This window comes from Stegostoma tigrinum, chromosome 28 (assembly GCF_030684315.1).
Source record: "Stegostoma tigrinum isolate sSteTig4 chromosome 28, sSteTig4.hap1, whole genome shotgun sequence".
NCBI lineage: Eukaryota > Metazoa > Chordata > Chondrichthyes > Orectolobiformes > Stegostomatidae > Stegostoma > Stegostoma tigrinum.
The window spans coordinates 43,177,055-43,193,813 of NC_081381.1; the positions used below are offsets into that span (position 1 = coordinate 43,177,055).

The 16,759-nt window shown below is 40.6% G+C and overlaps 1 protein-coding gene across 2 annotated transcripts in view; it reads right to left on the reverse strand.

Moving 5' to 3' along the window:
* Positions 1–1,350: 1,350 nt before the first annotated feature.
* kif17 (kinesin family member 17) overlaps positions 1,351–16,759 on the reverse strand; it is a 90,548-nt gene continuing 75,139 nt past the window's right edge. Inside the window, exons 12-14 of one of the 2 annotated variants that reach the window (XM_048561144.2) lie at positions 10,560–10,630; positions 3,459–3,576; positions 1,351–2,137 (exon numbers count right to left, since the gene is read on the reverse strand). In XM_048561144.2, the coding sequence (XP_048417101.2) occupies positions 1,947–2,137; positions 3,459–3,576; positions 10,560–10,630 (380 nt within the window). In that variant the 3' untranslated portion in view covers positions 1,351–1,946. Of the gene's footprint in view, positions 2,138–3,458; positions 3,577–10,558; positions 10,631–16,759 lie in introns of those variants that run through there. The other variant, XM_059638052.1, reaches the window with a different exon arrangement.

The window sequence follows — 16,759 nt, forward strand, 5'->3', positions numbered from 1 at the left end:
TCTCAGTGTGAACTCATAATACCCAGCCCACACAGGTTTTTAAAAAGTGGACCCATTGAAATGACTATTTTTGAGACTGTTAGACAACATCACCAAGAGCAACTTGACATAAGGAACTTGTGTGAATGTAGCCGCTTACAATGGTGTAAAAACTTGAGTACACCTGGAAGGAGGCCAAACAATTTGCTTGTTATAGGGCAGTACATCATCAAGATTTATAACAATAAAAGAGAAAGGACAATAGATCAGAAAATTTTTAAAAATGGGGAAAACCATGCAAGATGAAACTGAAGGAGCTCCTGAGAACCAACGTATTTGAATAGGATACTATAATGAATCTCAATGTCAATAAAGTGAGAATGTAGAGTGAAGAAAATGTTAAGAAGATATTAGGAAATTTCAAGTGGACTGCAAAGTTATAAGAGTATATCTGGTATAGTAAGAAATATCAAACTCAGGTGAAAGAAGAAAACTGTCAAACTTGTATCTTCACACCTACTTATTTCTAGAGTTTGTGGCTAGAAATGAGAGACATTCAGTTATATCTTCACCCTTTCTGTTATCCATTTTCCTTCTTGCTCACCATACACTAACTTTCTCCATGTGTGAAATGCCTGAGACATATTTGCATGTGATGAGAAACATTGAATTATACATCATTATTGAATCAGAAGACTTTTTTGTACCTTATTAGATAATCTTAACAGTTGTTAGGATGTTACAGAAATATTTTAAGAACCTTCCCTGATATTGGCATAATGTTAAAAGTGTTAGACATTCTTGAGCATGAAACCGAATTGTTGAGGAGACAAGCAATGTTAAGCACGATAAAAACCAAGCTTCTTGAAAGCTTCATTAGGAAAGGACAAGGTTTGATATTATAACAGATAGTGAGATGAAGATGAACATGTAAAGGGAACTAAGGTGCATTTTCTTGAGGTAAAAGGTGGCAGCACTTGGTCAGACTCATTTGCAATATAAACAAAGTTTTGCAGATTAGAAAGAAACAAAAATGTAGCTGCACTACCAGAAGGGATGACGTTGGATAATTTTTTGGAATTTAGTAAACAAAATCAGAAATGTTTTGCAAAATTAATGTGAAGAGATGGATGATGAATGAATTGATTGAAATAAAATGAGGACAAGAGGACAAAGGACTTTGGCACCCTCTTGCAAATAATTTAGCAAAATTTAAAATATATGATATGAACTATACTATTGTTGACATGAAACATGTAGATTAGATTCCCTACAGTGTAGAAACAGGCCCTTCGGCCCAACAAGTCCACACTGCCCCTTGGAGCATCCCACCCAGACCCGTCCCCCTATAACCCACACAGCCCTGAACACTACGGGCAATTTAGCATGGCCAATCCACCTACCCTGCACATCTTTGGACTGTGGGAGGAAACCGGAACACCTGGAGGAAAGCCACACAGACACGGGGAGAATGTGCAAACTCCACACAGACAGTCACCCGAGGTGGGAATTGAACCCAGGTCCCTGGTGCTGTGAGGCTGCAGTGCTAACCACTGAGCCACCATGCTGCCCCACATGTAGTGTATGAAACTTTGAGTTTTGTAATTTAGCTTTATCTATATTCAAATTCCTATAACAATACCATTAGATGGCATATGGTATGGTTCATTAGACTAATACAGGTCTCAATCAGTTTCCTGCATCGTTATGACTTCTTAATTGCAGACATGCCTTTATGGGGAGGTGTCAAATGGAAACAAAGTGCTAAGATACAAAGAAAGCCTTTGGGACAGTAGCTCTATTACTATCCTAAACACCTCTAAGCAGCTGGTAATACAGCAGCATTGGCAGAGACCTAGGGCTGGGTCACCCATGGCCAAGGTCAGTGTTCAGAGCAGTAAGAGCATGAGGGTAAGGGAAAAATACAACAAATGTCTTTAAAAACAATTTATTGCAATAGTTCCAAATCAGGCAATGTCCATGAAAGAACTGCTTTTGCTTTTCTTGCGTTTGGTTTTGGCTGAGGGCACACGGAGTTCCAATGATTCCAAGCGAAATGGCCTTGGTGTGGGCATTTCTGGAGGCTGGGTTGGAGAAACTGTGCTCAAGTTGGAGGCAGGATGGGAAGAAGATCCATTGTTAAGAGATACATTATGCACTGTTACAGGAGAGAACAAAAAAACACAAAATAGGGTCATTTGCACGATGCTACAACATAATTCATGAGCAATATTCACAGACCAATTTAACCAAATGCAACATCAAAGGTAAATTATGAGAGGGATTTCTTTTTTATGACAATTTGCCAATCAGACCTGAGTACAATATGTTGAGTTAAACTGAGGAATTATTTAAATCTGATTTATTCATGCCAATGATGAATATCGATCAGTATGGGCTAGGCCTAATATAGAAACTGTTCTTATTTAATTGGCTGGCTCAAAATTGTATTTTTCTTCTTAAAAATTGCCTGAAAAGGGATCTGCTCCATGTCCCACAGGAACTGATATTTCTTTGTTTATCTAAAACCCAGCAGAAACAAGCTGGATTTTCAAACCAAGTGATCTAACTGATACAGATTTAATTCTTGATCATTGTTTCTTTTCTGCTTCAAACTCCTCACATACGAACAGAATCTGTGAATAGCAGCAACTGTGGCAGATGTTCTAAATATATGTTGAGAAAAGTTTACACATTAAATGTCTTAAGATAGAAATGCAAAGACAGGAAGACTGGTGTACAATTTCCAGATTTCAGGGCCATTTCCCCAAAGTCTTAAGACCCACCATTTTCCAGTATTCCTGAATCTTTTTGCTAGCTCCATGCATGCCTCCAAAACACAACTGGACTGCATATTCCGTTGGGTTCCAGGGATGATCCCAGAAGTTGTACGTTAATACACATGTGCATTATATTGCTAAACCAGTTCTATAATGCAGGTAATGAAGTATTGCAATGCATTTTGGTAGCTTGATTGGATAGTTGTTTGTATAGCATGCCATGCGAAAGCAATGTGTTCTAGTTTACAAGATAATAAAATGTGAGGCTGGATGAACACAGCAGGCCAAGCAGCATCTCAGGAGCACAAAAGCTGACGTTTCGGGCCTAGACCCTTCACCCTCTCTGATGAAGGGTCTAGGCCCGAAACGTCAGCTTTTGTGCTCCTGAGATGCTGCTTGGCCTGCTGTGTTCATCCAGCCTCACATTTTATTATCTTGGAATCTCCAGCATCTGCAGTTCCCATTATCTCTGTTCTAGTTTACAACTGGATTAAGAGATCAAACCAGTTCAAAGACTTCCTTAATAGCATTTCCAACCAATATTTACCATAACAATAAAAGGTACTCAACAAGATACTTTTTAAGCTGGCAGATGCTTCTGAATTCTGATATTTCCACTTGGATGGAATAGTATTTGAATTAGTTCCCAGTGGTAACTTTAGTATTATTGCTTTCATTATGGATTGTGAAAATACTTACAGAGACTTCGTGCAGGGTCTGTATTCAGGATCTGACTAGCACGCTTTGACCTGAAATAGTTGTTGGCAATATTTTCACTGTCACTGCGGTTCAGCATTTGCCTGTAACGGTCTTCCTCCTATAAATCAGTAATGATATTTGAAAACACATTTTGTTCTTATCACAGCAAAAATAGTGCATTTTCTGAGAAATAATTCGGTTTAAAAACTGTCATTCAAGATTCAGTGAATTGTTTGGAACATGACAGATAAAGTTTTTGATTTAGAGCCAGCACTGAAAAAGTTGTCTTGGTTGTTTGAAAATGTATAATTTGTTGGTTTGCCATTCAATCTTTTAGATAAGTTTAACTTATGTTCAGAACTGTCAGCCCTGTACAGAGTACCTAATTTATGTAAACTTATTCTTGTACCACAGAGCCCTTTTACAGTAAACTGTTGCCCCAGACCCTAGGTTCCCCCATTCAAAGTAATGCAACATCATGAAAATAGAACACTGATTACTATTGAACAGGACAAATATGAGTTTTAAAAATATTTATGTCAATTGCTTTTTAATACTGAATAAGACAATTTGAATATTATTCATTTTCTGCATTAAATTGTTTAGTAAGCAATAGGACCTGCTTTTGCTTAGAATGAGCATTCACAGATGGAACAGTAGATACCATAGATACCAGACTAGAAATCTTAATATAGTCAAGTGTTACTACTCGGCTGGTATTTCATGTTCAGCATCAGTAATGCAACATTCCTCAAGGGTGATTTCTCACCATACTTTACCTCGAGGAAGTTGTTTCAATTTATGGACGCCCATTCACACTGTTCCAGAGTCACGTTTAAACAGTCTGTATATTTATTCTGCTGATGAGTACCTCTAAATCATCATTGCACCAGAAATCACCTTCTTCAAATTTTGCTCATCTTGATCAGTGCAGCTATGCTGGGCATGTCTCCATCTTAAGAAGATTAAGTTTCAGGATTCTTTTATTGTCACCTGAACTTTACTAGTCATTTTGTATGTCAGCCACTCATGGGATGCTAACCATGAGGTGAAAGGTCTTCAAACTGTGACAATGAAGGAATGGGGTACATGTAAGTCAAGTAAGTTAAGACAGAGATGGTGATGTTCCTATGTAGATTAGGTGAAAGTGATTTAGGCAATTAACACAAATGATCTATGCCTGATGACACTGCTTTCTAGGATAAAGTAGCGAATTCCTATGTTGAAGAAATTTGATTCAGACAAGTAATGAACCTCACCATTAGTCTGTAGAATGCCTACAGCATGGAAAGAGGCCATCCAGCCAAATGAGTCCACTTTGACCCTCCAAAAGCATTCCACCCAGACCCATCCCTGTAACCCTGCATTTCCCCTGGCTAATTCACCTAACCTACACATCTCTGAACATTATGGGTGATTTAGCATGGCCAATCCACCAAACTTGCATATCTTTGGACTGTGGAAGGAAACCGGAGCACCCGGCAGAAACCCATGCAGTCACAGGGAGAATGTGCAAACTCCCCTCAGACAGTTGCCTGAGGGGAGAATCAAACCTGGGCGTCTGGTGTTGTGAGACAGCAGTGCTAACCACTGAACCATCATGTAGCTAAAGCCACCGTGTCGTGATTTTGTTAGAAATTTAATTTTCCATCCACAATGCAGGCATCACCATTCTAGATTTGAGCAATTTTCTAATAGAACATAGAACGTAAAACAATACAGCGCAGAACAGGCCCTTCGGCCCTCAATGTTGCGCCGACCTGTGAACTAATCTAAGCCCCTCCCCCTACACTATCCCATCATTATTCATATGCTTATCCAAGGAATGTTTAAATGCCCCTAATGTGGCTGAGTTAATTACATTGGCAGGCAGGGTGTTCCACACCCTTACCACTCTCAGAGTAAACTCTGATGCCTCTGACATCTGTCTTAAATCTATCACCCCTGAATTTGTAGCTATGCCCCCTTGTACAATCTGAAGTCATCACCTTTGGAAAAAGACTCTTATGTCCCACCCTATCTAATCCTCTGATCATCTTGTATGTCTCTATTAAATCCCCTCTTAGCCTCCTTCTCTCCAATGAGAACAGACCCAAGTCCCTCAGCCTTTCTTCATACAGCCTGTGCTCCAGACCAGGCAACATCCTGGTAAATCTCCTCTGCACTTTTTCCAATGCTTCCACATCCTTCCTGTAATGTGGCGACCAGAACTGTACGCAATATTCCAACTGAGGCCGCACTAGCGTTTTTTACAATTGCATCATGACGTCACGGCTCCGGAACTCAATCCCTCTACCAATAAAACCTAACACACTGTAAGCCTTCTTAACAGCACTATCAACCTGGGTGGCAACTTTCAGGGATCTATGTACATGGACACCAAGATCCCCCTGCACATCTACACTACCAAGAATATTTCCATTGACCCGGTATTCTGCCTTGCTATTATTCCTCCCAATCCGTATTAAACTCCATTTGCCACCTTTCGGCCCAATTCTGCAGTTTATCCAAGTCTCCCTGCAACCTGCAACATTCTTCCACACTGTCTACCACTCCACTGACTTTAGTGTCATCCGCAAACTTACTAACCCATCCACCAATGCCTGCATCCGAGTCATTTATAAAAATGACAAACTGCAGTAGTCCCAAAACAGATCCTTGAGGCACACCACTAGTAACCGGACTCCAGGCTGAATATTTTCCATCAACCACCACTCGTTGCCTTCTTACAGAAAGCCAGTTTCTAATCCAAACTGCTAAATCTCCCTCAATCCTGTGACTCCGTATTTTCTCCAATAGCCTACCATGTGGAACCTTATCAAAGGCTTCACTGAAGTCCATCTACAACACGTCAACTGCCCTACCCTCATCCACACGCTTGGTCACCTTCTCAAAAAACTCAATGAGGTGTGTAAGACATGACCTGCCCTTGACGAATGCATGGTGACTATCTCCAATCAAATTGTTGCTTGCTAGATGAGTATAAATCCTATCTCTTATGATCCTTTCCAAAATTTTTCCTACAGCAGACGTAAGGCTCACAGGTCTATAATTACCTGGGTCATCCCTACTGTCCTTCTTGAACAAGGGCACAACATTTGCAATCCTCCAGTCCTCTGGTACTAAACCTGTAGACAATGAGGACTGAAAGACCAAGGCCAAAGGCTCCACCACCTCCTCCCTAGCTTCCCAGACAATCTTTGGAAAAATCCCATCTGGCCCAGGGGATTTATCTACCTTCACACCTTCTAGAATTGATAACACCTCCTCCTTACTAACCTTAACCCTTTCAATTCTAGTAGCCCGTAACTCAGTCATCTCCTCTACAATATTCTCCTGTTCCTCAGCGAAAACAGATGAGAAATAATCATTTAGCACCTCTCCAATCTCCACAGGGTCCACACACAACTTCCCACTTCTGTCTTTGACTGGCCTTATTCCTACCCTAGTCATCCTCTTATTCCTCACATACCTATAGAAAGCTTTAGGGTTCTCTTTATTCTACCCGCCAATGTCTGCTCATGTCCCCTCCTTGCTCTTCTTAACTCTCGCTTTAAATCTTTCCTAGCTAATCTGTAACTCTCCATCGCCTCATCTGAGCCATCTCGTCTCATCGTCACATAAGCCTCCCTCTTCCGCTTAACAAAAGATACAATTTCTTTAGTAAACCACGGTTCCCTTACCTTATCGCTTCCTCCCTGTCTGATAGGGACATACCTATCAAGGACACGCAATATCTGTTCCTTAAACCAGCTCCACATTTCGATTGTCCCCATCCCCTGCATTTTGCTAACCCATTCTATGCCTCCGAAGTCTTGCCTAATCGCATTATAATTGCCCTTCCCCCACCTATAACTCTTGCCCTGTGGCATGTTCCTATCCCTTTGCATTGCTAAAGTAAACATAACCGAATTATGGTCACTCTCTCCAAAGTGCTCACCTACCACTAAATCACACCTGGCCTGGTTCATTACCAAGTACCAGATCCAGTATGGCCTCCCCTCTTGTCGGCCCTTCGATATACTGAGTCAGGAAACCCTTCTGCACACAGTGGACAAAAACTGATCCATCCGACAATCTAGAGTTATAGCATTTCCAGTCGATGTTAGGGAAGTTAAATTCTCCCATAATGACCACCCTGTTCTTTTCACTCCTGCCCAGAATAGTTTTGCCGATCCTCTCCTCCACATCTCTGGAACTTTGCGAGGGCCTATAAAAAACTCGCAGCAGTGTTACCTCTCCTCTCCTGTTTCTGACCTCAGCCCATACCACCTCAGTAGACGAGTTCTCATCAAGAGTTCTTTCAGCCACCGTTATACTGTCCTTGACTAACAAAGCCACACCTCCCCCTCTTTTACCACCTTCCCTGACCTTAATGAAAGATCTAAACCCTGGAACCTGCAACATCCATTCCTGACCCTGCTCTATCCATGTCTCGAAATGGCCACAACATCGAAGTCCCAGGTACCTATTCAAGTTGCAAGCTCACCTACCTTATTTCGGATATTCCTGGCATTAAAGTAGACACACTTCAACCCAGCTTGCTGTCTGCCAGCACACTCCTGTGACAGTGAGGTCCTGTCCATGTCCTCCCTACGCTCATCCTCCTGTGTACTAGAACTACACCTCAGTTTCCCATCCCCCTTCTGAGCTAGTTTACATCTACCCGAACAGCACCAGCAAATTTCCCACCCAGGATATTAGTACCCCTCCGGTTCAAGTGAAGACCGCCCTGTTTGTAGAGGTCTCACCTTCCCCAGAATGAGCCCCAATTGTCCATGTACCTGAAGCCCTCCCTCCTGCACCATCCCTGCAGCCACATGTTCAGCTGAAATCTCCCCCTGTTCTTTGCCTTGCTATCTTGTGGCATGGGTAACAAACCAGAGATAACCACTCTGTTTGTTCTAGCTCTCAGCTTCCACCCTAGCTCACTGAAATCCTGCCTGATATCCCTATCTCTCTTTCTACCTATGTCGTTGTTGCCTATGTGGACCACGACTTGGGGCTGGTCACCCTCTCCCTTCAGGACCCCAAAGACACGATCCAAGACAGCATGGACCCTTGCACCTAGGAGGCAACACACCAACCGTGAGTCTCTTTCATTCCCGGCAAACCTTCTATCCGTCCCTCTTCCTATTGAGTCCCCAATGACTATCACTCTCTTCCTATCCCCCCTTCCCTTCTGTGCAAGAGGGACAGACTCTGTGCCAGAGACCTGCATCCTACTGCATGCCCCTGGTAAGTTGTCCTCCCCAACAGTATCCAAAACGGTATACTTGTTTTTCAGGGGAACGACCACAGGGGATCCCTGCACTGACTGCTTTTTCCCCCTTCTAACAGTTACCCAGCTTTCTTCACACTTAGGAGTAACTACTTCCCCGTAACTCTTGTCTATCACTGACTCTGCCTCCCGAATGATCCGAAGTTCATCCAGCTCCCATTACAGAAAGAAGGAACCAGATTTATAAAACATTTTTATTATGTCAGGGCACCCCAGAACACATTACAGCCAATTAAGTATTTCTAAAGTCAAGTAATCATCTTAAATATGGGAAATGTGGTAGCCAAACAACACACAGAAGCTTGAAATCCACCAACTTAGAGGTGGGTGTGATATTCTACCTATATAATGCTGACAATACATTTGGCAATAGGATGTCAATTGAATGAACTTCTGAATAGCCAGCAGCTTCTGAAACAATGAAGCAAGCACTGCTCAGTCCTTACACTCTGCAACATTTTATTCATCATTTTTTAGATCCATTTTTATCTGTAATTTCTTAAAGAAGAATTTTTCAGACAGAATCACATGACACCAGGTTATAGTCCAACAGCTTTATTTGAAGATCCAAGTTTTTAGAGTCTCACTCCTTCAGGTGTCAGTGAGAGAAATAGCACTGGGCACAGAATTTATAAGCAAAATATCAAAGGGTCATAGAACTGATACGGTGTTGAACAAATCTAAGATGGCTGTTAAATCTTTAACTATTTAGAAAGGATTAATATGCAAATTCCTGAATTTCTTTCAAGTCACTGGCCCCAAGATAACTGAAGGTTTTATCAGTTCCCTCAGTATATCAGAGCTGACATCCCAGGTCAGACAATGCATTTTAGGTGTGAGGCCTAGGCATCCAGACAGAATGTCCCATTTCTAAGAACATCTTCTTATTAAATAACCAATGCACAAAAATACATTTTATTTATTATTTATAAGAATCTGGACATCACTGACAAGGCCACCTTTTATGGCCTAACCCTAAGTAACTTTGAGAAAGTTGCGATGAGCCACCTTCTCGAACCACTGTAATGGATGTTGTGAATACATTCCCCCATTGCTGTTTGGGAGGGATTCCAAAGATTTTAAGCCAGCGACAATGAAGGAAAAATGATATATTTCCATGTCAGAATGGTGTATAATTTGTGGGGAAACCTGGAAGTGGTGGTGTTCTCATGTACCTGTTGCCCCCATTCTTCTAAGTAATAGAGCTCATTTTTTAGGGAAATGCTGTTAAAGGCAACTTGGCAAGCATCTTGTAGATGGAAAACACTGCTGTCACAGTCTACTGATGATGAAGGTATGAATGGTTCATCTGCTGGAAGGGGCACTGATCAAGTAGGTTGCCAATGTCTTGGATAATGCTGACCTTCTGGAATACTGTTGGGGATCCACTCATCCAGGCAAGCAGAGATTTTGCAGTTACATTCCTCATGTGTGCTTTGTTGGCAGAGAGGAACTGAGTTCCTTTTTGCAGAATATGCACTTCAGACCTCCTTTTGTAGCCAAAATATATACACAGCTGGTCCAGTTAAGTTTCTGGCCAATCATGACTTTCAGATTGCTGATAGAGGGTAATTCAGTAATAGTAATATAGTTTTACGTTAAAAGAGAAGGTTATAGTTAAAGCCTCTCTATTCTAAATCTTACTTGCCACATATCAGCTCAAGGTGAATACAATGCAGTCTGCTCCTCAAAATAGATTGCATGATCAAAACTTAATATCTCAGCTTCAGTATTATAAATGTTCAAGTAAAGCTAATGTCAGTTGAGTTTAACAATGTACTTCTGGCAGTCTGTATGATGAATTTGTAGGTGAGACTTACCATTGAGCAATCTGCAATTTCAGTTGTAGTGACTCTCAACCCCTGCTTAGTCGGCGCCAGACTAGAGCCAGCTGAAAAGAAAATAAAATAATCGAAATGAACTTTTACAACACAAAGAACTGCACTTTATTCCTATCCAAAACTGCCGCATTTCTGGTCAATCTAGTTTCAAGCTTCTCTGTGTTTTCCTTTCACATCTTCTTTAAACATTTCCTCTTTATTAGAAGGATTTATTTCAATAGCTTGTGATCTCTTTCTAGGGACATATTTATTTCTAAATCCACACTGCATTTTTGTCTCTCTCATTTTTGTAATCCATGTTTCCAATCCATGAGCTTAACCCTCATCCAGCTTTTATATTTTCCAGTGGCCTTCCCTGTTCTACTTAACCTAATCATATTTCTTCATTTACTTTCCCCTTCTGATAAATATTTGACTTTGGTATCCAATTTTGACAGTTGCCTATGTGTCTAATGATGTTGTATTTACCATCAGAACTGAGTTATCCATCCTCAGACAAACTGACAATTGCTACAGTTTGATCCTCATTACCATGCAACACTGAGTATGAAAAGTACCTGGCTCCTATTTTCTGTAACTCCTTCAGAACTCGCAAATGTATAATTCATACCAAGCAATCTTGAAGACTGTACCCAAAAAACCTGGTTCCCATGCTGTGCAATTATTATATTGCCAATTCACTCAGCCTCTCCATTCTTTATAATAAATCATGACTCCCAGATTGAAATTGGTTTTGGAGCGCCTTATTCCTTAAGGTCCACTGAATTTTTTCGGAGACTTTGGTTTTCACAAAAGCCTTTCTGACTGCCTGCAATGCATTCAAATGGTCTGAAAAACCAGAATTAATTGAGGTCCTTTTCCAAGCTGATTGCTTATTACTGATGAAATTTAGGATTCATCACAATACCTTACAGATAATCACTATATCCTTTCATCATCTGCAATGGATTCTTAGCATGGTTAGATAGTGTAGATGACAACTTATAGTTTGGCTGATCTATCAAAGTTTACTGACTAATTTTGTCAATTACTGTATGGTTCCTTTCACATAACCATTGCTGAAATGGCTTTCTGTTTCCACAATCATAATTGTCATGTCCATACATGTGCACACATCTCTGAATTTATCATTAGCAAATTTCCTTCCCAATCATCAGTGAGAAATTTTGCCTGTACTCCAGGTTACTCTCCCTATCCACTTTTCCTTTGCCTTATCCCCAATTATTTTCATATCTGCACTATGTACTATTGATGGCTGATCGAGAAAATTTTAAATGAAAGTGCCTTGCTCTTCATCCCATATCGTTAAATCCACTAACTCAGTCAAATTTCTTGGTCAGTTTGTGACAGTGTACTTTCACATTTCTCAAATTTATCCCTACGAGCTTCTCGTACATCCCATCCATTATTCCTTTATCCTCTACTAAAAGTTTTAATTTTTTAGATAACGAATAAGCACATTGCCTATGTAATGTTAACACAACTGTGATTTTGTCTTCTATATTCTAAGTCTCACGTCTGTCGTCTGCAAGGTGTTAGAAAGGATTCTGAGGGATAGGATTTATGACCATTTGGAAGAGCATGGCTTGATCAAATGCAGTCAACACGGCTTTGTGAGGGGCAGGTCATGCCTCACAAACCTTATCGAGTTCTTTGAGGATGTGACTAGAAAAGTTGATGAGGGTCGAGCTGTGGATGTGGTGTATATGGACTTCAGTAAGGCATTTGATAAAGTTCCCCATGTAGGCTCATTCAGAAGGTCAGGAGGAATGGGATACAGGGGAACTTAGCTGTCTGGATACAGAATTGGCTGGCCAACAGAAGGCAGCGAGTGGTAGTAGAAGGAAAATATTCTGCCTGGAAGTCAGTGGTGAGTGGTGTTCCACAGGGCTCTGTCCTTGGGCCTCTACTGTTTGTAATTTTTATTAATGACTTGGATGAGGGGATTGAAGGATGGGTCAGCAAGTTTGCAGACGTCACAAAGGTTGGAGGTGTCGTTGACAGTATAGAGGGCTGTTGTAGGCTCCAGCAGCGGGACATTGACAGGATGCAGAGATGGGCTGAGAGGTGGCAGACGGAGTTCAACCTGGATAAACGCGAGGTGATGCTTTTTGGAAGGTCGAATTTGAAAGCTGAGTACAGGATTAAGGATAGGATTCTTGGCAGTGTGGAGGAACAGAGGGATCTTGGTGTGCAGATACATAGATCCCATAAAATGGCCACCCAAGTGGACAGGGTTGTCAAGAAAGCATATGGTGTTTTGGCTTTCATTAACAGGGGGATTGAGTTTAAGAGTCGTGAGATCTTGTTGCAGCTCTATAAAACTTTGGTTAGACCGCACTTGGAATACTGCGTCCAGTTCTGGTCGTCCTATTATAGGAAAGATGTGGATGCTTTGGAGAGGGTTCAGAGGAGGTTTACCAGGATGCTGCCTGGACTGGAGGGCTTATCTTATGAAGAGAGGTTGACTGAGCTCGGACTTTTTTCATTGGAGAAAAGGAGGAGGAGAGGGGACCTAATTGAGGTATACAAGATAATGAGAGGCATAGATAGAGTTGATAGCCAGAGACTATTTCCCAGGGCAGAAATGGCTAACACGAGGGGTCATAGTTTTAAGCTGGTTGGAGGAAAGTATAGAGGGGATATCAGAGGCGGGTTCTTTACACAGAGAGTTGTGAGAGCATGGAATGCGTTGCCAGCAGCAGTTGTGGAAGCAAGGTCATTGGGGTCATTTAAGAGACTGCTGGACATGCATATGGTCACAGAAATTTGAGGGTGCATACATGAGGATCAATGGTCGGCACAACATCGTGGGCTGAAGGGCCTGTTCTGTGCTGTACTGTTCTATGTTCTATGTTCTATATTTCCATCCCCTTATGTCAATAATATTTCTTTAATTTCTTTACTGGAGAGGTTACATTCTATTAAAAGAATACACTAGTGCCTCGATGTTTTAAATTGCAAATACACAGATTTTCTATATACAATAGCTATGTTACTTTCCATCTGTAATTACTTCATTGATATTCTACTTAATAACAAGTATTTCACAGGCAGTACATCTCTGCTAATGAACTGATCTATTCTCGCCATTTTAAAAGGAATAAACAACTACTAATTTCAGTCTGTTGTCATTCCCAAATGTGAAATTTGTATAAGCGTCAAATTTCGTTCATTTTGTCCCTGTTTTTAACCCAGACTGTCTAAGTAACGCTTTAGCCACTCTATTCCATGCACAGTAAACATGTAGCCACTGTCCAATACTTCACAATCTGCCAAATCTATAAATGTAAAATGCCTGAAACACCTGTGGTGAATATATTCATCATTGGATGGAAACATCTTGTGGGAAGATAGGGCCTACCAGCATGCACAGAGCTTTTTGATCCGGGGAGGAAAGATAACAAGGCCACCTGGGAATGTTGGTCCACTCACAAGTGCCTCCTCTTGTTTTTCTCATATACCAGTAGTGAACTCATAAAGGTATGTTGCCAGAAATGGTGAGAATACAGCAAAAACATGGAGACAGATTGCTGAATATTCATGTACTGCAATCAGCCAAAACACATACAAAAATACCCTCAAACTTCAACTTTGTTGTGTGATCTATCTGTAGCTCTGTGCATTCCTCTTTCTCTTTTAATGTTTGCTTTTGTGGTGAATCAGAAGACAATGAACTAATTGGATCATTTATCCAGTTACAGTGTTCCACATTTATTGAGGGGAAATAGAATTCAAACTTCTTTTAAAGTGTTTTGGATGCTTGAATATGAGGCTGTGCACCTTGACAGCTGCATCTGGCTGTTGATGTTAGTGGAAACATTTCAATTGAACCCCCGCCACTGTCTCTTGCCAAAGGCCCAGTTTTGATTTGAGACCTTGAAGTTTATCTCTGATGGTCAGGATTGCCTAGTTCTTCCCCTGCATTTTAGTATTCAGCTCATTCAAATGAGTGACAATGTCTGACAGATATGCCAGGTTAGTCCACCAGTGTTCATCAGTAAGGCAGCTGATGCACTGTTGAGGACTCTGTCAGTTCTCTTCAAAGCTCATGAGAGAAATGTCCCCACAATAACCATTGCACTTTGATTTGTGACAGTAAACTTTGAAGCTTGTCCCCCATTTCTGTGAACAAGATAGTGAATAAATGTGATTTCAATGGCTGTGATTTTATGCACGAAGAACTAAGATCAGTATAGCACAGAACATGCCCTTTGGCCCACGAAGACTATGCCAATACATAACGCCTTTCTAAATTAAAAACCTTTTGCCTGTATGCAGTCCATTTTTCTCTGTTGAGATGCCTCTTGTGATTGTACCTGCTTCCTCTGGCAGCATATTCCAGGTACTAACCGCACACTGTGTTAAAAAAAACTTGTCTCTCACATCTCCTTTAAAGTTACCCTCTTTTACCTTAAATTTTTGTCACCGAGTAACTGACATTTCTTTCCCTGGGAAAAAGACTCCAACTACCCGTGCCTCTCATAATTTTGTTAACTTCCACCAGGTTACCCATCATCCTTTGACATTTGAGGGAAAACAAACCAAGTTTGTCCAATCTCTCCTCATAGCTTATATCTTCTAAACCAGGCAACATATTGGTAAACTGTTTCTGTAACCTCTGCAAAGCCTCCACATCCCGCTAATAGTATGTCAACCAGAACTGTATGCAAATATTCCAAATGTATCTGATGTAAAGTTCTATACAGCTGCAAAGTGACAGCCAATTTTTATACTCTATGCCCTGACCGATGAAGGCAAGCAAGCTATATGTCTTCTTTTGACCATCTTATCCATTTGTGCTGCCAATTTTAGGGAACTGTGGACCTGTATGTCTAGATCCCTCTGCCATTTACTGGTTAAATGTATACTATCATTCATAATTTTCATTGTTTGCTCTCATATTACAGCTATATCTGGTGACATTGTTTCGCTACAAAAATCTCACAGTGGAGGATGCAATGGTTGATCTGAATGTCAGGTTTTGCTCTGTCAAATATTTTGACTTGCCCCAGGATGGAGGCTCCTCTAACAGTCAAATGCTCTAACACATGGCACGGCTTGTCTTTTCTACAAGTATTTATCCTGTTACCTGTAATATTTTTTCTTGAAATATTTCTTTAACAGTTGCATGACTTGATCATGTCCTTACCAAAAAATTTCCTGAATAGAGTTCCTATTATTATACTGAATAGTGGCCAGCTGCTAGTAATGTGCACTTATATCAGTAGGCTCTTTAATCTATAAAGCAAATTTTTCATGAGTAGCTAATTTCTCTTGCAGCATCTCTATACCAATGGACATTGTCAATTTGCCATTTAACTATATTATCAGACAGTAGAATTTTGTAGATCTCTGTTGCAGCATCAGCTTATAACATAACACTAACTTTTTTTTACATGCAAGCATGATTAAAGTTTTAAGACCATAAGACCATAAGACACGGGGGTGGAAGTAAGGCCATTCTTTTGGCAATGATATGGGGCTCCTTTGATTTTGCTAAAAGCTCAACCACCAGGTAACTAGTCTGCACACATTCCATCAGACATCTATTTTGTTTTTTCAATTACTTGAAGTGCTGAATGTCTTTGTTTGCAAGAGATGAATATCCCGTCTGCAAATAGTGTTTTGACTTTTTTGTAGAACTGGAGCATTTTCCAACTAATCTCTGCAGTCAAGAAATTCAGGTAAGGGGCAAATGGCATCTCCTATCAATGAATGTCCGAAGGCCAGACAGCCCTCATCATATTGTCTCTGAGGAATCACCTCTTTTAACAACAAACTTATCCATTTCATCTTAGATCGGGGAAATAAAATAGATTTCACAAAGAAATGTAGATATAGACAACTTAGCTAAATATGTTAGTTAGCTTGTTTTGTCTCATTTTACTATCTATAAAAAATGCACAAACACTGTTGCTATGTTTCTATGTTCACTATTAAAAACTATCATGTCATCTCAATTTCACCCTTTGGCCACCTGCATTTAGAATGTTTCTGTTTTAAAACTGAAGGACTGAAACCTTGCTTTTAATTTGGTGATTAATTTACACAAGTTGTATTCATTGTAATTTTGGTTAGAACTAAGCAATGTTTCTTTTACATTGATTTCTATTACCTTTGTACAAAATTTCATGACATACTTGGACAGTTCTCACGGAACGCTAGAGTGCCGCAGC